The sequence below is a fragment of the Haliotis rubra genome, unplaced genomic scaffold (genome assembly GCF_003918875.1).
Source record: "Haliotis rubra isolate DU_JTF1 unplaced genomic scaffold, ASM391887v1 Scf53, whole genome shotgun sequence".
Lineage (NCBI taxonomy): Eukaryota > Metazoa > Mollusca > Gastropoda > Lepetellida > Haliotidae > Haliotis > Haliotis rubra.
Genome location: NW_025767224.1, coordinates 1752013 through 1774742, shown reverse-complemented (window position 1 = coordinate 1774742; position 22730 = coordinate 1752013). Strand labels below are relative to the sequence as shown.

The 22730-nt window shown below is 42.6% G+C and overlaps 1 protein-coding gene across 1 annotated transcript in view; it reads left to right on the top strand.

The window, feature by feature from the left end:
* Window positions 1-8416: 8416 nt before the first annotated feature.
* LOC124252947 (conserved oligomeric Golgi complex subunit 6-like) overlaps window positions 8417-22730 on the top strand; it is a 54372-nt gene continuing 40058 nt past the window's right edge. The window contains 8 exon segments of the mRNA XM_046686636.1: window positions 8417-8543; window positions 9102-9245; window positions 10118-10189; window positions 10775-10833; window positions 12013-12124; window positions 12408-12490; window positions 13057-13127; window positions 13720-13813. Of these exon segments, the coding sequence (XP_046542592.1) occupies window positions 8436-8543; window positions 9102-9245; window positions 10118-10189; window positions 10775-10833; window positions 12013-12124; window positions 12408-12490; window positions 13057-13127; window positions 13720-13813 (743 nt within the window). The 5' untranslated portion in view covers window positions 8417-8435.

Genomic DNA, 22730 nt, shown 5'->3' with positions numbered 1-22730 from the left:
CGAAGAATGAAGACTTTACGAAGATTTCCTGAAGAGTTCACGAATGTAGTTTACTCTGGAAATTTACAGTGAATAAGATTAGTCTTAGTTCATGAACAAAACTTCATGAAGTAAAATATAACTTCATGAAGTATAAAATAACTTCATGAAGTTGATGAAGTCTTCATGAAGTGTGTCTTCATGAAGAAGGTTCATGAAGATTTTAGCTGAAGTTGATGAACATTTAATGAACTCTTCGTGAACTGTTCATGAAGTTCATGAAGACTTCATGAACTGAGTTTCGCATATTAAAAAAAAACCTGTGAGATTATCTCACAGTTTTCTTTTTAATAGGAAAATCTTTGAAGATTGCCTACTCATGGTTGCATCTGCCTATAAATATTACATACCATCAAACAACCTACCTGCCAATAATCTCTTCCCATCTGTCCGTATACCCTACCCTCAAACCATAATGCAGTGCCAATCTTCCTTACCCTCAAATCATAAGCACACTAAACTTCTTTACTCACAAACCATATGTACACCAATTCTACTTACCCTCAAACCATCATGCACACCAGTCTTCCTTACCCTCTAACCATGTGCACACCAATTTTCGTTACCCACAAATCATATGCATACTAATCTTTCTTACACTCTTACTATCGGAACACCAATATTCTTTACTCTCAAACCTAGACTAACAGCTAGTCTCTGAAATGAACATATTTTAAAGAAAATAAAAGTTTTTAAATTAAGATTGTAAATAAAATAAAAAGGAGCCCAGGGACTTTCTTCATTTTCATTTTCAGCCTGATGCTGTGGAAATCTAGACTTGCCACATTTTCTAGACTTGCGTGGGCTTTCTTGGATATATTTGCTTCAGGGTCTGTACAAGAGACTACTCTCAAACCATGAACACCAATCTTCCTTGTAACATATGCTACATTTGGGATTACACTTTCTTAGTGAAGTACAAATTCTAGTACTTTTTTTTGAGTTGAGTCTCATCCGGTATTCGAACCCACACACTCAGAGTCAGGCAACAAATCACCAGCACACAAAGTTGCGGCGGCTGAGCGGGTTAGGTGGTTGACTTTGTGTGCTGGCGATTAGGTGCCTGACTCTGAGGGTGTGGGTTTGAATCCCAGATGGGACTCAACCCAAAAAAAGTACTCGAATTTGTACTTTACTAAGAGACTGTAATCCCAAATATAACATATGTTACATTTGACCACTTTCTAAATGGCATTGTGTAATCATACCAATCTTCCTACCACCAGACCAATATTACCTACCACCAGACCAATATTACCTACCATCAGACCAATATTACCTACCACCAGACCAATATTACCTACCACCAGACCAATATTACCTTCTACCCGACCAGCTACCTACCAATATTCCTCCCCATCAAACCATCTACCAATAATCTCTTCCACACAAATACATGTCTATCAATATTCACTCCTACCCAAGCAAATGTCACCAAATGTTCACCATCACCAACCCACTTGTCTACCAACATCTTCAACCAACAAGAACCATTCCTATCAATATCTACTACCCACTATACCAAAATTCCCTTCAACTCATACCTCCTGCCTAGCAATACTCACTACCCCTCACCCAACCTGTAATTTCCCCACTACCCACCCTTCCCCATCAAAAATATTCCCCCACACCCCATCTGTCCTCAATATCCCCTTCTATATCTACCATTGTTTCTACCATTATACTACTGGCCCTCTTTAGTTTCCTGTCCACCAAATATACAAACATATATACCAGCATGACAAACAACATATCTCTATGCCTGTTTAATCAAGAAACTATTAAAGGCCCAGATCATCATTACAGAAACAGAGGATTAAACACAAGAAATAAACAACTCATGCGTCAACCCAATCAATCAATCATTCAATCAATTCTCACTCAAAGCAAGTGTTAGCCATTTTCCATTTCCATTGTCTACACCAAAAGCTTACCTGGGCTTTGCAAATCAATGGTTTCTTTTGGTCCATTAGAAAGGCAAGCTGGTTCAGTTCCACATGACCCCTCATGGCACCTCCAGGTATTCAATGTACCCTAGCACTTCAAGAACTATACAGCCATACATGCCTTGAGGAGCTCATTCTATTACACTAGCCACCCAATATGTCATCTACCTTGCATGGGTATCCCATGGGAGTAACAAAACCATTAGTTAACTTGATCACAAAACTGTTCCTGTCACACAACCTTTGGTTTACATTAGTAGTCCTTCTCCTGAAGACAGGTTCCAGAAAAGTATTTCAAATATTCGATGTCACTGACAATATTACTTCTATCCAAACACAGTATTCACTATTACGTCACTCTCTATTTAACAGCTATGTCCACGCAATTAATACTGTTAGAATAATGTTCAAATTACCTTGTATTGTTTTATCAAACTACATTCTTTTATGAATTGACACATTTTTATTTAAGCATGAAATCACACAACTGCGTACCGTTGGTAAATGGAAGCGTTACAAGCATTATCTTCTCGTAACTTTGACAAGTTATACCCAGTGCCGTGGGCTTGACATGCAGTAACTGTCATATCACCCGACCCCCTACGACAGTTAAAATAGCTCATATTTACCTGTTTATTTGCCATCCTCCAACTTTCACTTTTCCCGATGTAATTTAATTTTCTGTGTCCATATCCAAATTGAAATCCCCCGGTATTAATGCACAGACACTGTCATTTCCACATTGTGAGTGAATCGCTCTCCCGCGAGCATGGTAACTCTCACCTCCAATTCGTATGCAAATTAGTTGCTCTGGAGACTATTCACAACACGGTCCTGTATAGGTGTTTGGGCCAACTATCAACATAAATACGATCGCGGGCACGGAGCACTTATAACTTCAGTGACACTCGTGCGTCTTACTGAGATAAGACATTGTCAACACCGAATGTAAAAGTATTGGTGTGGAAAATTCCCCCAGTGTGTGCGATATGCCGTGTGTCCAGCCGCCACAATACCCTGACAGCGCTGGATGTGTGGAGAAGGAGAAAGAACCGCAATAGAAATGAATACAAGTCCATATAATTTGTCTACTGTCTATTCAAACGCAGTCTTCGGGTTGCCTGTTCAGTCAATGTTTGTTGTGATTTAATGTTGTTCGGGTCAAGAATTGCCGACCGTGTTTTTCAAATTCGATAAAAAGCCACGCCCCTGCTTTTAGCAGAAGGAGGAATCGGATTTGAATTTTCTTTTAAACAGATTCGGCAAGTGTTAGACATAAAACACGCGCTACAGGGACAAGGCCCTGATTCGTGTTGACAAATACATTGATTAATCTATGGAAGCGTGTGTGTTTTTTTCTGCTTCCTTTATGCCCCATGTTAAAAACTGTATTTTGTAAGTGTTCCTTCGGTTGCGTATACATATGCTGTCGACCGGGAACGTCCCTCAATACGTGATATAGCATTCAGTCTCTATAGATTGGCTTTTCAGTAATAAGATAGAATTGAGAATAAATATTTGAAAAAAATCACTTTTGTCATTGAATTGTGTCATTCTCTACTGACAAACCTCTAAATGCAATAAGGGGCGTTCAATAGGCACAACTCTGGTATTACTGCATTCGCTTCACTGGCTGTGTGAAATATACACTGTTATCGTATACAATATCTTATGTTTTCACAACATTAATGACACATTAACATTTTATACTCATAAAATCAGCATCAACGTGAATAATGATACATGTAAAGGACGCCTACAAAGATGTGTTTAATTTTTATAAACGTATAAGGGTTTATACACCCGAGATACCTGTTGTTTGGACAAATGTCAGCCCAGCAGTAAACACGATCTCTCCTCGGGGTATGATGCATGGGAAAACTGGTAGCAATTTCAGCAACAGTTTCGGCGTCAATATTAGCACTTAATCACGCGAGTCTGTCAATAACTTAATAACATTATTTAATCAAGGCGACTTCAGTATTCAGGAACTCGTGGGCTCCCGACCGCCTACATAATCAATGGGTTAGGAGGGATTTCATATACAAAGCCCAGGTATGACTCCGATCATCTGATAAGGTAGGAAGACTAATGTTATTGTTGACGAATCCAATCCGATTTAGAGCCACGGGTATATTGTTCTGTTGGAGCTGTCCGGATTCAGTAAATGGGATACATACATGAATGTAGTATTGTTGGTTTAGTCGGTTTGCAAAAGTGCAAATGCCTGCACGTGCCGATTTGTTGGTTACCAGAGATTGGTGTTTACAAAATGTCTCGGATTTGCATACGTTTTGGAAACGAAAGAAAACAGATGCCTTACCTAGGCTTTTAAAAAGGAATGATTGCACTGTCTGCATATGAATCAGACTGCAAATTCGTAGTTAAGGGATGAGCACGTATGGAACCAATATGGGGAATGAGCTTGACGAGCGAAGTCTTTAATCATTTCACCCTTCAAGTATGAATGACAAGTCTTTATTGATGATCAGCTTCTTTATTGTGCTATAGCGACGTTTCGGTATAGATACTCATACCGTTTTCTCATACTTGAAACATCGCTATTGCACAGTTGATCATCAATAAAGACTTGTCATTCCTATCACAACTTCTAGAATGCCTCTGAAACAGTTCACCCGCCAAGTGTAGCTGACTGGTTAGATTTGCTATCCACCATGTTTTAATTTAAACTGTGCTAGGCGAATGCGTGATTTAAGCTGTCAGATTCAGGTGATGATGATCGGAGACCATCGGATCCTGACACGCCTGAGGGGCGCAACTCGTGCAAATTATAACGGGGGCTTTGTGTCCCTTTTCTATGCATATAAGAAGTGAAAACTTGTTTTGGTCGGATGAAACAAACTGCCCCGAGCGTAAAGAATTGTAAACACTCATTGCTTTGCATAAATATCGATTATTCATCATACTCGCTTACAACCAGCAGTAGGAATGTTTAGCGCACAGATTGTACTTTGTCCGTGAACAATAGCTGAAAATAATCCAGGCAACTACAGTGTATTTCCTTCTTCGACAGACCAGGACCAGTGGTAACTGAAAAGGAAACTATTTGAGACTCACATTCTTACAAATTCCTGTTGAAATGAGTTATAAGGGGAAGTGACAGACACAGTCCAAGCATTTGTTCATGCACACAAATCCCGGATGGGACTCAACCAAAAAGTACTAGAATCTGTACTTTACTAAGAAAGTGTAATCCCAAAATATATCATATGTTACATTTGACCACTTTCTAAAATGGCATTGTGTATTTCATAGCTTTCGGCCGTGGGAGCCGTGCCAGTTAACACTTATCAAAGGGGGTACACAAAGTCCGCAGTCTAGACTACCAGTTGTCCGACTTCCATTTTTGTGGAAGCTGCGTTGGCTGAGCGGTCTAGGCGTCTGACTTTGTGTGCTGGCGATTAGGTGCCTGATTCTGAGGGTGTGGGTTCGAATCCCGGATGGGACTGAACCCAAAAAGTACTAGAATCTGTACTTTACTATTAAAGTGTAATTCCAAATATAACATATGTTACACAAAAAGAAAGTTAAACATTATTTCAGGGCAGGTCACATTACAAAACATATATACTCTCCCAAAAAAAGAAACACATAGGAATTTCAACTGTATTATTATGTATATTTTGAAACATCTTGCAGGCTTTATGAGTCAATGAAATATAGCGAAATTGCACACTGGGAATGCAGACTTATCCGTCTTTGGCACCAACTCGAGGAAAGTCAGTTTGAGTGTCACATGGAGACGTGTGGTGGCGCTGAAGTCAATACCTCTTGTGACCACCGTGGGCATCCAGAACTGCACGGCATCGCCTCGGCATCGAACGAATAAGTCTCAGAATCTCGTGTTGCCCAATCGCAGCCCACTCTGCCTGTAGTGCCTGTGCGAGTTGCTGAAGTGTCTGGGGCTGAGGGTTACGGCGTCGCACGCGTAAGTCCAGGGCATCCCACAGATGTTCGATCGGGTTTAAATCCGGTGATCTTGAGGGCCAGTGGAGCACATTGATGTTGTGTTTCTGGAGGAAGTCTCTAGTGTGACGTGCTGTGTGGGGCCTGGCATTGTCCTGTTGAAACAACTCCCTCTGGCGATCAATGCTTGGAAGGAGGTGTGGGCGTAGGATTTCGTCACAGTACCGTTAAGCTGTCAGGTTGCCCTGGATCATCACCAAATCACTTCTACGGCAGGTGATCGCTCCCCACATCATAACACTGTCCCTGCCGAATCTGTCCACCTGGGGAACGCAAGCGTCGGCGAAACGTTCACGTCGACGTCTGTACACCCGCATTCTTCCATTGCGTTGTTCCAATAGAAATCGTGATTCATCACTGAACCAGATTCTACGCCAATTCGGTAGGTTCCAGGCCTGAACGTTGGTGCACCATTGAACTCGATGTCGACGATGTTGTTGTCGAAGCACAGGGCCAAAATAAGGTCTTCTGGCAACCTGTTCCTGACGGTCTGTGCAGAAAGCCTCCTCAATCCGGGTATTAGTCGAGCGATACTGGTCGCCGTAGCTGTTCGATGACGCAGGTGATGTACCCGGATGTAGCGATCGTGCGCCGCAGTGGTCGCTTGAGGTCGCCCACTACGAGGGGCATCTGCTACCACATTCTGCCTGCGATATCTCTCCCAGAGCCGTGAAATGGTGCTTTGGTGAACATTCATGCGTCGGGCAACTGCACGTTGAGACTGGCCAGCTTCAAGCGAACCAATGGCGACATGACGGTTGGCTTCACTTAGACGTGGCATTTTGCGTTCGTCAACAATATTCCAAATAAAGTGAATAATCGACAGACAGCGATCAACCTTTTATACCCATCATTGAGACTATCTGATCCCCAACTTTCACGTGCATTACATGTGAATTGTGTATTCTGTGACACTACACGCCGAAATAGAAAATCATGCTGTGAAATACGGGTATTTTACGGATGGTGCGTTTTGCTGTGATGTTTCAAAACATAAACACCATAGGACTCATAAACAGAGCAAAACCTTTTGTAAAATGAATCACGTTTTAATACGTTGCTACATGAAATTGCTATTTTCATGATGCGATTCTTTTTTGGGAGAGTATATAAGGATTTACATTTTGTTTAGAAACTGCAATTTCACTGGCTAATCACCTTTCAGTCTGATTCTTGACGGATTACGTGGGCTGAATAGTTGTGCATGGGTTGGGTATATTTTACGACTGCTTCGTTCATCTAAATGTCTATGGAGACAGTAACTGTTTGATTCAATTTAAAAATAGAAAATATAACACACCTATCCTTTCCTGTAGGCAAGGTCATATTTTAACCTGTATATCGATTTAATAATAGATGAATAATTTCATAAAACAAAAAACAATGTCTAAGTTTCTCCCAAAACATTAAATTAATAGCAGCGGCATGACGGGCAAAAATATGCACTGGGATTAGAACACTCAACGGCTTCTGATCACTGATAGACCATTTCACGATAACATATGTTAATCGGCGATACCCGTGAAGCTCCGGGTCTTCAGCAACCCTCATAATTGTCGTAAAATGCGGCTAACGGGATCGGATGTCAGACTCACTGGATGATGCCAGTCAAAGCGTGCCATTCTACATTTAGACACGGGCTGTATCCCAGATACGGGAACTAGACAGTCACTACCCACGGACTTTATGTATAGAGTGGCGGAAACACATGTTGGACAAATCCTAAATGTCTAATGAATTGGACGAATCAAAAAACTTAAAATCACTCAGGGCTTCTTATGTGGGACACCTAACTTGCTGGCTGATGCTTATATAGCGAAAGTGACAATCACTAGTCAGTGTAATGAGTGAAATGTGAATTGAATGCTTGAAATGTATAATGATTGATTGAATGTGGTTTATTGTTCAGCATTTAAAGCCCTCAAAATGTTGGAAAGGGTACAAATAGTGCTCTAAATAATTTGGTAATGATGTCTAAGGAACTGTCTATGAAGGTTTATTAATTTAAAAGTTTCACAAAAACATTCCAGAAAATGTGAATTTAGCGTAGTACTTAAGTATAAAATTATGAATAACAAGAAATTGCATTGTTTTTGCTTTTTATGCTGCAAATAAACGCAAGTCGGTTTCGGACATTTTGCTTTAATAGCTACTTGTCACAAACACATTCTAATATGAAAATAAATGGGTACTGACACTCAAAAAAGTTTGTTCTCAAAATTGTTTTACTTGTTTTAACGACACATATATTCCAACTGCTTTTCTTATTGGACGCTTTCTGATGTATATCTCTAGACATTTGCATATAGTAATACATGCCCAAGTAAACTCAACCTGTTAAAAGCTTGTCATGATTTACTGGTCAGTCAGTGGATTGTTATTAAACAGTTGTAAACCTATTGAAAAAAGATTACCCGGAAGGCGGACCAATCAAGGGCAGATAACTCGAAAAAATCAAGCAAGATGGCTGACAAGGAGAGTACCGACGTGTCAACATCTTCAGCTCAAGCTAATAACCCGCTGTCACGGAAGTTGAATAAAATACTAGAATCCAGACTTGACAATGACAAGGTAAAATATCTTTCCTTACAGTATTGTAACGAGACAAGCGAAGAACGCTAAAGTTTCATGACACAGACTCCTGTTCGGTTTTCGATCAAAGCGAGTTTTTGTAAATATGTAAATAGTAATTCCAGTTTACAGTATTGCCATGACCACGTGTTATTTCTTAGTGTTACTTCATAGTATAGGAAATCAAAGTAACTGTGCCAATTATTTTGACTTGTGTGACAGTACAAACACTTGAGCATATTTTAGTCAGAGTTACGTCCAAGTTTTGTCATAGATTTGAAATGAAGAATTATTCTTTGGAAAGAGTTCCTTACGTACCCCCAGTCTATTATATGGTCTCTATTACCCCCGCCTATATTTGTGATGAGCAAATACTATAGTTTAGTCTATAGTTTATAGTTAAAAATTAGGTGGGGAATACGTAAAGAACTCTTACCGAGAAGTGAAACAGGTCCTAATATTCATATATTATAATGATGATAATAGGGTGTTGGCAGTAATCACTTTTCAGCTATAACTGGTAGTAAGAAATATTTATTCTCATGGTTATTTTTGCAGGATATGCTGGAGGCTCTCAAAGCACTGTCAGTGTTTTTCTCTGAGAACAGCCTGAGAACACGAAGAAATCTTCGCAGTGATATTGAAAAAAGAAGTCTTGCAATAAATGAGGAGTTTCTGGATGCATTTCAAGTTGTCAAAGAGGTGAACATACTGAACGTTAGAGTAAATGGTTATTTGTATCGGGGAATCTATTTGCATGTTATCAGACTTGAAGATAGATTAATATATATACTTCCTGATTGTATACTAACGGAAAAAAGGAACTATGCATGGCATAAAATTGCATGAAATAAAGGTTATTTGTAAAGCTATAAAAATAATCTTAAATAAACATGTAGCAAAGCACTTTGCATGATATTTGCTGTCATATATTGCATGTGACACATGCACTTAGTGCACAATGAACTTACTTGCTTTTGAATAATGGTTGATTATTCTCTAGCCACTGACTGTTGAGGAAAACACATTAATTTGAACCTAAAATGCATGTACGTCATGCCATGGCTTACAGAAAATCATCGTCTCTGTGCTGTGGGTATGCTGGAGACTGAAATGACCCAAAATGAAGTGGCCAGACATGTTAGTGTCCATTGAGACATGATCTCATCTCTGTGGAGATGTTTTCTACATAACAGGAACACGAGAGATTTGCCTCGGACTGGCCGTCCACATGTGATATCAAGTCAGTAAGACAACTACATGCGCCTGACCCATCTAAGGAATCAATTCCGGACTACGACTTTGACTGTTGAACGATTCTTGGCTTATGTCTAATCAGTTCCAGGACTGTACGGAACCGACAGAAGGAGCACAACATCCAGCCTTGATGGTCTGAAATATGTCCAATTTTGCTCCAATGTCCCATACAGGCACGTCTAAGGAGCAGGGCAAATTCCTGACCCTTGTCTATAAACTAGGTGACCCTTGCCTGTTTTTAACTTTAGAATATCCTCTTGTAAGTCCTCAAACAGTTAAAAAATAATTTCATCCATTTTGTTGCCGTTATTCTTCAGCAACTGGACAGTGTGTACGCTGATGTGAAGGGCATGAATGACTGCTGCCAAGACATGACAAACAGACTCAAGGTGTGTAGCGTCAGTTCTATTATCCTGCTGGTTCATGTTTTAAATACATGATATTATATGAACTTATAATTCAGTAATCAAATGTCTGAAGAAGTTTTAAAAATATTTCATAAATGCCATTAATCTGTAGTCATTGTAAATGATGGTGTGACATATAAACACTGATCAGTGTGCTGTGTAAGGTTACAGTCCCCTAACCTTTACATCTGAAATCAAACCATGAAGATCCATGCTTGTGGAAAGACTAACGTGATCGGGTGTTCAGACTCGCTGACTTGGTTGACACGTCATCGTATCCCAATTGTGTAGATCAGTGCTCATACTGTTGATCACTGGATTGTCTGGTCCAGACTCAATTATTTACAGTCTGCCACCATCTAGCTGAAATATTGTCAAGTGCAGCATTAAACAACAAACCAACCAACCAACATCTAAAATCAGGGAGCCAAAAGCATGTTACCTCTTCATGGAGTACTAAAACAAAGAAAAATGCTGATCATATGACATACATAAAGTGAAAACAGCTAGAGTTCTGGATTTGCTCCATTTTTAATGTCTGAATACAGTCCCCACATTTGATTCCAGGCAGCAAAGGAACAGACTCATGACCTGATTAACCAGACCACCACCCTGCAGGCCGAGAGGTAATCCATGTCACTTTAACAATAGCAGTCGTGAAAGTCATGCACACATTCCTGGTGTCACTCCCAGCACTCGCTGATCCAGGCAGTGATGTATGAAACACATAGGATTTCGGAAAGGTCGAGTTGTCCCTTGTTTGCATCAGATTATGATATGTGAAGCCTGTCATAAGTGTCAGCGAGTTCCGTATGTAAAGGCCATTGTTAGTGTCAGAGAGAAACATCATTGTTAAGAAACATCATTGTTAGTGTCAGAGAGCATCATTGTTAGTGTCAGAGAAACATCATTGTTAGTGAGAGAAACATCATTGTTAGTGTCAGAGAGAAACATCATTGTTAGTGTCAGAGAAACATCATTGTTAGTGTCAGAGAAACATCATTGTTAGTGTCAGAGAGAGAAACATCATTGTTAGTGTCAGAGAGAAACATCATTGTTAGTGTCAGAGAGAAACATCATTGTTAGTGTCAGAGAGAAACATCATTGTTAGTGTGTTAGTGAAACATCAGAGAGAGAAACATCATTGTTAGTGTCAGAGAGAAACATCATTGTTAGTGTCAGAGAGAAACATCATTGTTAGTGTCAGAGAGAAACATCATTGTTAGTGTGTCATTGTTAGTGTCAGAGAGAAACATCATTGTTAGTGTCAGAGAGAAACATCATTGTTAGTGTCAGAGAGAAACATCATTGTTAGTGTCAGAGAGAAACATCATTGTTAGTGTCAGAGAGCTCAAACTGTTAATCCAACATTGTTGTTCAGAGCTGTCAGAGTGTCAGAGAGATACATCATTGTTAGTGGAGGCCCACTGATAGTTTTAAAGAGTATATGTGACATGACTTCAACTGGTATCCACTCTCTCCCTTAGTAACTTGCCACTTGCCAGAGTTCTGCTTGTACCTTACCCATGAAGGTCGGGTTAGAATTGATCTTCAGCAACCCATGCTTGTCGTAAAGGCGACTGGCCGGGATCAGGTGGTCAGACTCGCTGACTTGGTTGACACATGTCATCAATTCCCCAATCGGCGCAGATCCATGCTCATGCTATTGATCACTGGATTGTCTGGTCCAGACTCGATTATTTACAGACCGCCACCATATAGCTGGAATATTGCAGAGTGCGGCATAAAACTAAACTCACTCACTCACTCTGCTTGTACCTGTGTGTTGTTGTTGATGTTGCCAGTCAGAAGGTGCAGATGAAGTCCCAGGTTGCTGACGCTTTCCTCAGCAAGTTCCAGCTGAAGACAGAGGAGGTGAAGATCCTCCGAGGAACACGTGATGGTCATTTACATCCGGTAGGTTCTTAACGTAACAAAGAAATACGGGAAGTAAACTTCATTGTTATCAGATTTATTCTATGGCCCGAGTTAAGACCTTCATGTTTAGAACTAAAGGTTACACTTGATGCTTTCGGATGGGTCCAAGGCTTGTTTTAATGAGATGATACTGTGATCTTTTTGCAATGAAAAGTGATATAAGTGATACAAAATATGTGGCATATCTTGATGAGGAGGACATGCTTTATTCCCAGAGATACTTCTTGTCAGCAGACACTCATGCACTTTGTTCTTTGTGCAGGATTTCTTCAGTGCTCTGTCCCGTGTCAAGCAAATCCACACAGACTGCAAGTATCTCCTCCGCACAAACCAGCAAACAGCAGGGTAACACAGCCATCTTGATATTCTTGGCACTTTTCTGTTACTGGTTGTATCATCTATTGTTACGGGAATGCTATCAAGCTCAAGGGTATTTTAGTCTTTATCCAACATTTGTTCTTCTCATGAAACTCTGCTACTAATGGCGTTCACACTTACTGTGTCAACACCCATGAAGATCCGGTTTAGAATTGATCTTCAGTAACCCATGCTTGTTGTAAGAGGCGACTAAAGGGATCAGGTGGTCAGGCTCGCTGACTTGGTTGACACATCATCAGTTCCGAATTGCGTAGATCGATGCTCATGATGTTGATCACTGGATTGTCTGGTCCAGACTCGATTATTTTGAGATCGCAACCATATAGCTGGAATATTGCTGAGTGTGGCGTAGAACTAAACTCACTCACTCAACGGCTGTCATGTATGTTGGCAGGAATAGATAGAACCCTGGTGAGATTTAACACAGAACCCTGTTGTGAATTACAGTTGCCATGCTACTTATTGTCAATGATGTTTCCTCGACTAGCTCTAGGTGTTGGTATTATTACAGTGTTTGTCCTGGTATATTCCAGACTGGAGATCATGGAGTCCATGGCTCTACACCAGGAATCTGCTTATGAGAGACTCTATCGATGGACTCAGAGTAAGGAACTACACGCCTCAAGCCTGATTTGTTTCATTTTTAATTTCCTTTGGCCATTCCATCAAAGAATAGGGTCCCAGCACCCATACTTGTTGGAAGGCCCGGTTGAGTTGTGGGACTTGGTTGATTGTGTATCGTTGAACTGTAATGGCATGTATTATTACCTTTGCTACACCATGTAGCAGTCGTTGTAATGTTGCTGAAATATTCCAGTGACATACATCTCTCTCTATCTGCCATGACAACACATTCCAGTATCAGCCTGGTGGAATGGGTGATGACTAGTTGGGAAGGGGGATCTGAATCAATGATTTGGTTGTGGGATGTCATCAAGTTCTATGTGCTGTATGTTGATGCTCTTGTCAATCACTGGGGATTGTCTGCTCCAGGCTTATTTACTGACCACTGTCATACAACTGAAATATTGCTGAGTGGGGCTTTTTAGGGCAAACAAACATGCACTCTCAGCTAGCCCAAAGCTAGTGTTTATAGGCAATGGCATGTTCCCACGATTGGATGTAGATTTGCCTATGTAGTGATAACCTTTTGATAAAATTATTCCAGATGAGTCAGTACACTTGACATGTTTCAGATGAATGTCGAACCCTGACAGGAGACTCTCCTGACATTCAGCCTGTGCTGTGCCAGGCCATGGGTGCTCTCAAGGATAGACCTGTCTTGTTCAAGTAAGTTTGACAAGGTGTTTGGAACGACTGAGGCACATCAAGTTGCTTTGCAGAGTTACATCCCTTAACCAGAGGAGGATCTGCTGATCATTGGTTCAGTTGTCTTATTGAAGTGTTCTTGGCAGATGCACAACATGTGCATGCATTGTAGCTTTACATCAATCTGTATCACGCTGATATCCACGAATAAGATTGAAATACCAATTAAAGCATTGATATAGCCAATCAAAACACTCACTTCTTAAAGAATTGTGTTTCAACTAATAATGTCCACATGTAATTTTTCATAGGCTCTATCCACAGAAAACTTCTTATAACTAGGCCTTGGCCATCTCAGAAATAAATATGTCTGCATGTTTCTGACAAAACAGGTGGCACTTCAAACAGTATTGTCATCAATGACAGACCCAAACAATTTCATGCTATATAAACATTTGATATTTTGAGCTACATTTTTTAAGTACAGTCAGGCCGCGGTAATCCGGTCCTCGTTAATCCAAATCCACCGACTTCCGAACGCTACTCACTGGGCACCAAATCATCTCCCTATATATTGTATATAATGGACACCTCGTTAGTCCGATGATTCAGTTTCCGCCTCCGAACGCTGGTCAGTCGGAACGGATTGGACTAATTAAGTTGTAAACAGCTGCGTTAATCGGAACGATTGAAGTTGACCGAGCTGCTGACTTGTCCACCCAAAGTGACACGTTGTTTGTTTAGCGACTTAGCAACTCATCCCTTTGATCCCTTTATCATAAGTGATAGGGAATTCTTTTTCAGAAGAAGTCCTCCTTGGGGTACATATAAGCATTAAAATGTCCAATTTTTCCTTATCCTGACTCATGCTCTTTTGCTTGTCTTCTTCTTCTTGCGAACATAGTGGAACACTTGTATCTCCTTATTTGAAGCTCCCTTCAAAATAAAATCACTAATTGGTACTCACCACGAGTTGCTCCCCTTTGTCTCCCCTGGCGGGAAAAGGTGTCGCCACCCTCTGGCCATGTGCTTCACTCTCTCCTTCTTCGCCCAGTGAGCAGGATGTGAGAGCGCCTTGTGTCTCCTTACACACATATCCTTTGATAATCTCTTAGTTTTTACCTCTCATAGGTTACTATAGAGGTATAGCTAGTATCCTTTACTATTTGTATTGATTAATTATCATTATTTCTACTGTTTATTCCGTGTATTAAGTGATTGTTCAGCTAACTACGTTCATGAAAATCTATGCGATTTGTAGATTCGTTTTTCTGCCTCCGATCCACATGTAATATGCCCTAGTTGTTCTCGCCGGTAATGCGTTTAATTCCGTTGCAGTTACTGCATTAATTTATCTCATTCTGCATTTAATAAATATCATCTTTTCGTCTTAAGGCGTGCTGCAGATAGATCCATGCAAACAAAGGGCAAAACATGGCAGAAGTCCAGATATTCCTTCCAGTCAGCTGCTAGCGATCGACCCTCTCCGTCTGGTGTTCTGCTAGAGACCCTGCGGCAGAGGCGATGGGGCCATGATCCGTTACCTCGAAGAAAGCGACCGGCCTCCCCAGACATCCGTCATTGCAGACTAAGTCTAAGAGGGCCTCATCGTCGTCTCAAGCGCAGATTGAGGACACCCAGGGCAGCGCCAGACTTCCAAAGGAAATCACGAAGACAGCAAGAACTTTCTCAGCGAGATCGTTCCAGCAGCAGAGTTGGGCCTCTCACGATGATCAGCCGATAATCATCCCGACTTACGGCAGAAGAAGCGACCGGTGTCAGCGACTGTGACTTCTGCAGAGATCTCCATGCAGCCTGATGCCTCTACACCGGCGTCAGGCGTCATTGATGTGAACCCCATCGCAGAAAAGAGCGCCGGCGACCGTCTAGATCATCCCAGAAGACATGATGCGGCAGATTATGAACATCATGGAGGACCACTACAAACCGCGCAAGCGAGTCCGAGCAGCCGAAGGCTCCAGCGTGAACAACACCCCAGAGGCACCCCGTCAGCGTAGCAGCCAAGGCGATGTCACCTTCGCGAAGGAAGTCCGCACCACCTTGACGAAGGACCTAGATGTACAGCCAGCGAAGGCCTTCAGCGGCGGAGAGATCATCACCATCTTCGATTTCATCTCTAGATATGGACTCAGACCATCAGACATCACGGAAGCCTTCGCGAAGGTCATATCATCGATCCCGGACGGGACGTTAAATGAAGCTTCGCGAAGGCATTCGCGAAGGACATATGATTCAGATCTTCATCGTCTAGAAGAACATCGAGGGACTGCCGAAGAGCAGCGAAGCTATCAACATTCACCTCACAAGTCTCGAGAAGATCATCCATAGGCGATCTCCACTCCGTTCATCACCAGGTGATCACCCATCAGATCTCCACATAGAGCGGCGCACAAGTCAACTAGATCGCCACAAACCTCATCAGATATACAGACAGCTACCGCGGTCGAAGAGCATCTACAATTTATTAATGATGATGGTTTTGAGGATGATGGAGGAATCATATTTTCTGATGCAGAATCACGGTATTGGATGGTCAATAACCTAGATCTCACATCACCATCTAAAAGTGGCAATACAGCTCAGGCGTATTTGATGAAGGAAGATGATCCAGATGCAATCACTCTACCCCGATCGACCCGATTGCGGCAGTGCCACAGAATCTAGATGCAGCTTTCCAGAAAGCTCACGAAAGTTCAGATACCACATCTACCCAACTTTCAAGCCAAGAAGTTCTCCACGCATAACATGGACTCCTTCTACAAGGCCCAGGACATCGATGAGAACTATAAGATCATCAGCGATGTAAAGAACAAGATTTACAAGATGGATGATCGCAAAGTTGGCTCATATAGAAACCATGGCGAGGCGTATGTTCTTTGGGTTAAATAGATCTAGGGCGATCAATGAGACTCTTATTACTAGATTCGGGATTCCACGGCCGGAAGATGATAGAATGATTTATTCTGCCTTACTTATGCAAAGAAAGATCAGCAGTTTTAGCGGATCATCTTACATCTGTTTCAGCAGCACTGACCTTAGCTCGTCGTCAAGGCCTCCTCGCCTCCTGTAATTGGGGAGAACTTTACAGCCCCACTTTATACAGCCCCGTGGTCGACAACATCCATCTTTGGCGGAGAAATCGACAAGGTCGTAAGGAAGTCTCTAAGGATTCCAGGGAAGTCCTTATGATTAGATCGATGGACACACTAGCCAGCGTCATTCGTCAGACTTCACAAAGATACTCAGGCAGATCTAAGTTCACGGGCCTACAAAGAGCAAGAGACAGGAAGATAGCCAGCTCTAGAGGTAAAGATTCTTTTCGTAAGCCCATATGGCAACTATAGAGGAGGATCAGGAAGAGGCAGGACACCCAGAGGTTCCGCAATTATAGGCAGCTGAAACACAGGTTCGAGCGACTGGAGTCTTCCACCCCAGCCGTTCCAGTACAACCAGCTCAAGTGGGTGGGCCTCCAACTACACTGGGAAAACTGGGGAATACTGCAAGATCCTTACGTCTCCAACATTATTCAACACGGATTTCGTATCCCTCTACAGGACAAGCCTCCGCTGACAATCAAACCCCCCAAGTTCGATTTACAAGCGCAACAACTACCAAAGATAAAAGAGGCTGTCTCATCACTCCTATCCAAACAGGCCATAGAAGTAATAGACCAAGCAAACGTCGAACCAGGTTTCTACTCCCCAGTTTTCCTAGTTCCCAAGAAAAACTCCACGGAGAAATACAGACTCATCTACAACATGAGCTTTTCAACAAGAACTATCTACGCCAAACCACCGAAGTTTAGCATGATACATTTACCTCAGTTACGCCAGATGATTAGATCCTATGGACTACATGGGCAGCATAGATCTACAGGATGCCTACTTGCACATCCCCATTCATCCCGATTCCAGGAAATACCTACGATTTACTCTAGAAGGGCTACATTACCAGTGGAAAGTACTCCCCATTGAATATCATCAGCCCCTGGCTATTCACGAGGATACTTAAACCGATTATCAAATTTCTACATCGTCAAGGGCTACATGAGTCGCGTTTTACCTCGACGACGGGATACAAGTAGATCAAGATCCTGCGTCTCAAACTACAGTTAAATTACATCATAAAGCTACTAACACAACTAGGTTGGTTAGTAAACTTACATAAGTCGGACCTAGTACCATCGCCAAGACCTACAGTTCCTAGGTATTCGATTCATCACAAATCGTAACCAGTATTATGGTACCAGAAGACCGTTGGCTCAAGATACAACAGACCATTCCACCAGCTCTACTCTCTCCGTTACCACTCGCGACAATGGCAGAGCCTACTAGGTCTTCTCACATCAGCCCAAGACATGACTGTCACAGGCAGATTACAGTTTCGTCCCCTACAGGTCCTCATCAAGCACATCTCAACGATGTACAACCATTCAGTCTACCGAAACATCTCAGACCACATCTACTATGGTGGACCAAGAAATCGAATGTCTCGAAGGAAGGATTTGTTTAGCAGAGCAGGAATACAAAACCCATCTGTATGTAGACGCGTCACTCCAAGGTTGGGGAGCTCATCTCACCAACCACCACGATATCAGGGTTATGGAATCAGCAAGAATGCAAACTCCATATAAACAGTCTAGAAATGAAAGCTGTAATCAACGCCCATTCTACATTGGAGCACATTTCTACAAAATGCCTAATGATCCATACAGACAATTCGACAGTGGCGTTCTACATAAACAAGCAAGGCTCAACGAGATCGATGAACCTTTTGAACCTAAGCTTTCAACTGTTCGATTTAATACAAGATCTAAATCTACATGTCAGAGCAGTGCACATTCCGGAGCCAGAAATATACTAGCAGGCGGCTCTCTCGGCCTCATCTACCATCACCGACAGAGTGGATGATCAACCGGAAATTTTGCACAGATAATCAAGCAATTAGGGCGTAGCTAATAGACCTATTAAGCCCGCAGCGATTCAACAATCAGCTACCGACATTCGTGTCACCAGTCCCAGACCCCCAAGCGGGCAGCGGACGACTCTAAGTCTATCATGGGAAGGCCTCAATGCGTCGCAGCGTTTGCTCCGCCAGCAATAATACCTCAAGTATTACAGAAAATCAGACAAACACAGAGCCTACAACTCACTTTGGTGCGCCCTACTGGCGGCCAGAGCGTGGTTTCCATACTAATTCAAGAAATCGGTCAACCAACACTGGAGCTACCCAAGCGCGCCAAACCTGTTAATTCATCCTCACACCAAACAAGTGCACGGAAACCCAGCAATGTTCCAACTACACGTATGGACTGTATACAAATGTGTTTAAACAAGAGAGGATATTCTGCCAGGGCGGCAAAAGCAGTCACGCTTGCCTTACGTTACTCAACTCGTGGCAATGCGGCGACAAAGTGGCACAGTTTCGAAAATTATGCAACAAAGAAAGGGTTTACAGCAAGAGGCTTCACAACCTCAAGTGGCAGACTATTTGTGTTACCTACGCCAAAACAAACATTTAAAAGGTTCAACGATATCAACATATCTTGCAGCTTAGCTCTGTAATCACCATGAGAGCGGGTGTCAAATTGACAAGATCTCCAGAGTTACTGGCCTTACTACGAGCTTTCGATTGGAGGACCAAAAGCGGAAGTTCCACACCCAGCTTGGGATCTGAATGTAGTGTTACAACACCTCACGAAAGTGAGGTCTATGAACCCTTGGAATCGACAAACTTTGAATTTCTCTCACAGAAAACATTGTTTCTGCTATCGCTAGCCACAGCAGCAAGAATATCTGAAATTCACGCTCTGGATTCTGAGAGGATACAGTTTGATGACAATCATAACACAGCGCACCTCGGATTAAGATGGGATTTCATTGCAAAGAATCAACTGCCAGGTCAACCAGACAGATTATTCCACATCCGGCTATCCTCTATTCTCGGATCACAAGATACACAAGACCTATCACTGTGTCCGGTAAGAGCGCTCAAAGTTTATTTTACTGACGATCCAAAACAAGGAGAAGATTTCTCAAGCGTTTATTCATCCCATTATAAGCCTCTGAATCAAACAGAAGTGTCACGGACCACAATATCTATTTGGATAAGGACTGTCATTCTCCGTGCCTACAAGGCAGCAGGCTTGGACCCACCAACAGCATCAAATCCACATGAGATCAGGGCACTGGCCTCTACCCTCGCCCTACGGTAACTGTTCCTTGAACACGATTATGGAAGGATGCTATTGGAAATCTAACATGGTATTTGCTAATCACTACCTAAGAGACATCACTACAGAAGATGTCTCTGGCATTCACCATTTGGGACCACTGGTCCTCGGCTCAGCAACTGACAGTCCCTCGTATTGGCGTTAAAATATTAGCCTCACAAGATTAATATGTATTTTATACATACTCATCTAGCTTATAACTCTAAGGAGTTTTAGGGCTATGTATATATGTTCAGCTTAAGTATTCTACCTTAAGCATATACTTGGATATAGTCAATTTCAGTGCCTCTATCAGAGTCACCTATATATATATATATATAATTTATATGTATTGTTCAATATATTCATAATGTAATTCCCCTTTAATGGCTTTATATAACCTATGGTTTTCTTTATACAGGAAACATCCTAAATCTAAGGCTTCATGAAGTTCCGTAGAGGGATATTACAGTATATCTATACAAAATCACTAATTATAAATCCAAAGTATTCTGTTACCCACCTCCGTTCATTAGGATGCTACAAGCAAAAGAGCATGAGTCAGGATAAGGAAAAATATGTAATTTTTAGAGTAAAATTGATATTTTATACTTATCCTGACTCATGAGGTTAGCCCTCCCATCCTCCCCACATAACACTTTGGATTTCCCTGTAAATTCAAGTGTTGGGCTCGCTAAATCAGGAGAGAGTGGAGCACATGGCCAGAGGGTGGCGACACCTTTTCCCGCCAGGGGAGACAAAGGGGAGCAACTCGTGGTGAGTACCAATTAGTGATTTTATTTTGAAGGGAGCTTCAAATAAGGAGATACAAGTGTTCCACTATGTTCGCAAGAAGAAGAAGACAAGCAAAAGAGCATGAGTCAGGATAAGTATAAAATATCAATTTTACTCTAAAAATTACATTTTTAAAAGCCTACGACAGTTGTAACAATATTTCAATAAAATATTTTACCAAACAAAAAACTCGTTATGTGTGGTGAGACCACACTTACAGGGCCCCGTAGAGGGCCCCCTACAGCCAAGAGCAGGTAACTCTGGCTGTGTACCTCGTACCTCACTTTTCATGCTGTCGTCGGCCGTGTAGGTCGATTGCATGGTCCAAGAAGCTACGAATAAGAGAGCGATGAGTGAGATAGAGTCAAATCCTGTATGTATGGTTCCTTTTTTATTTCGAGCTAGCTGGAATCTTTGTATGACTTTTTTCATTCATGATTTGTTGTAACTTTACGGTAGCGTTAGCTGTCTCCAGCCACGTGGCAGGGCAAGATGGCGGACCGCGGGGTCCCGCTTTGCTTTCCTTCTCCTGGCTTTAGAAAAGCCTTGTAGTCGGTCGTAAGTAAAGGGGCTGATATTTCATTTTGTAGATTATGCTTGCCTAAATTCCTCTTTTCCAGGCTTTAGGTAAGTTTTGCTTTGAGTGTTTTCGCGGATTGTGGCGTTTACATGTAAGCTCACACATGTTGCTCTTTGTCACCTATATGCGCAATTGCAGCAGCTATTATGGCTTGGTGCTAGTATTTAATAGCTTTGCTGTAACAGTTAAAATATCGCCCGGGCGTTGTATTTTGTTCTGTTTTGTTGTGTGCATATTATATTATATATATCGTACAGTCCTTGCTATTGTCATAGCGTGGTTCTGTTTTTTGCAGCCCAAGGGGTGTGTCACCTGTAGCGGCAGTTTGTCGCCTCAGGATCGCCACCTGGTTTGCTTACGTTGTTTAGCGGAGGAAGCCCATGACGAACAAGGTTGTTCTATGTGTCAGGCTTTCTCCCCCCGCACCATCAAGTCCAGACGTGCTGATTACATGTTCTACACGTCCTTACTTCAGGCGGGGGGGGACATTTGGGGTCAGGAGCCTCCTAAAGACAAAGATAAAAAAGCAAAGAAAAAGAAGGCTTCGGCTTCCTCTCTTTTGGGGGATGCTGCTCCTAAACGGGCGAAGGGTGCGGGGCCTCCGGCTCCTTCACCTGCCATCCCCTCAACATCACAGGCACCTTCCCCCCCTCCTGTCCCTGTTTCTAACCAGCTAACAATTGATTTACTTTCTGATATATTGCAGAAGCAGATGGATTCGGTCCACACTCTAGTGGCCGACGCGATGGCTGGCCTCCGTCGGGAGATCGGGCGATCCGCCAGGTTCGGGTGTGTGTTCCGGGTCTATGGCGGGCAGTGCTCCCAACCTTAGCTTAGGCTCTGGTGTGGGGGTTTCTGTCGAGGGTGCGTCGGCTCCGAGTCTCGTCTCGGTTGCTGGCCACCCCTCCGCTGTAGTAACTACTACCGGCCCGAGCCTTGGCTCGGGTCTGGTCCAGTAGTTAGTGCCGGGTTGGCAGGCTCAGCCCCTGTAGTTGCCGCTACTTCGCATTTGGTCCCACCGCTTGCGCCGGCTTGGCCGGGCCATTTGGTGTCGGGATCATTTTGTCTACCATTGAGGAATCCCAGCACGGGCTCTTCCTCGTCACGCCACCGCGACTCAGTGTCGAGTCTTGGGTCAGGTGTGCCGGGCAACCCGGCTCTGCTCGAGCCTTTGTCCCTCTCTGTAGACCCCTCGGATGATCCCTCAGAGCTCTCTCTGGTTCTTAGACCTCACTCATTGAGGATCGATTCGAGGAGGCTATGGAGGAGGATGAGGGTCGGGAGGAGTTGGGTACGCCTTTGGTTTCGCTCGGTGCGTCCCTGAGGCAGG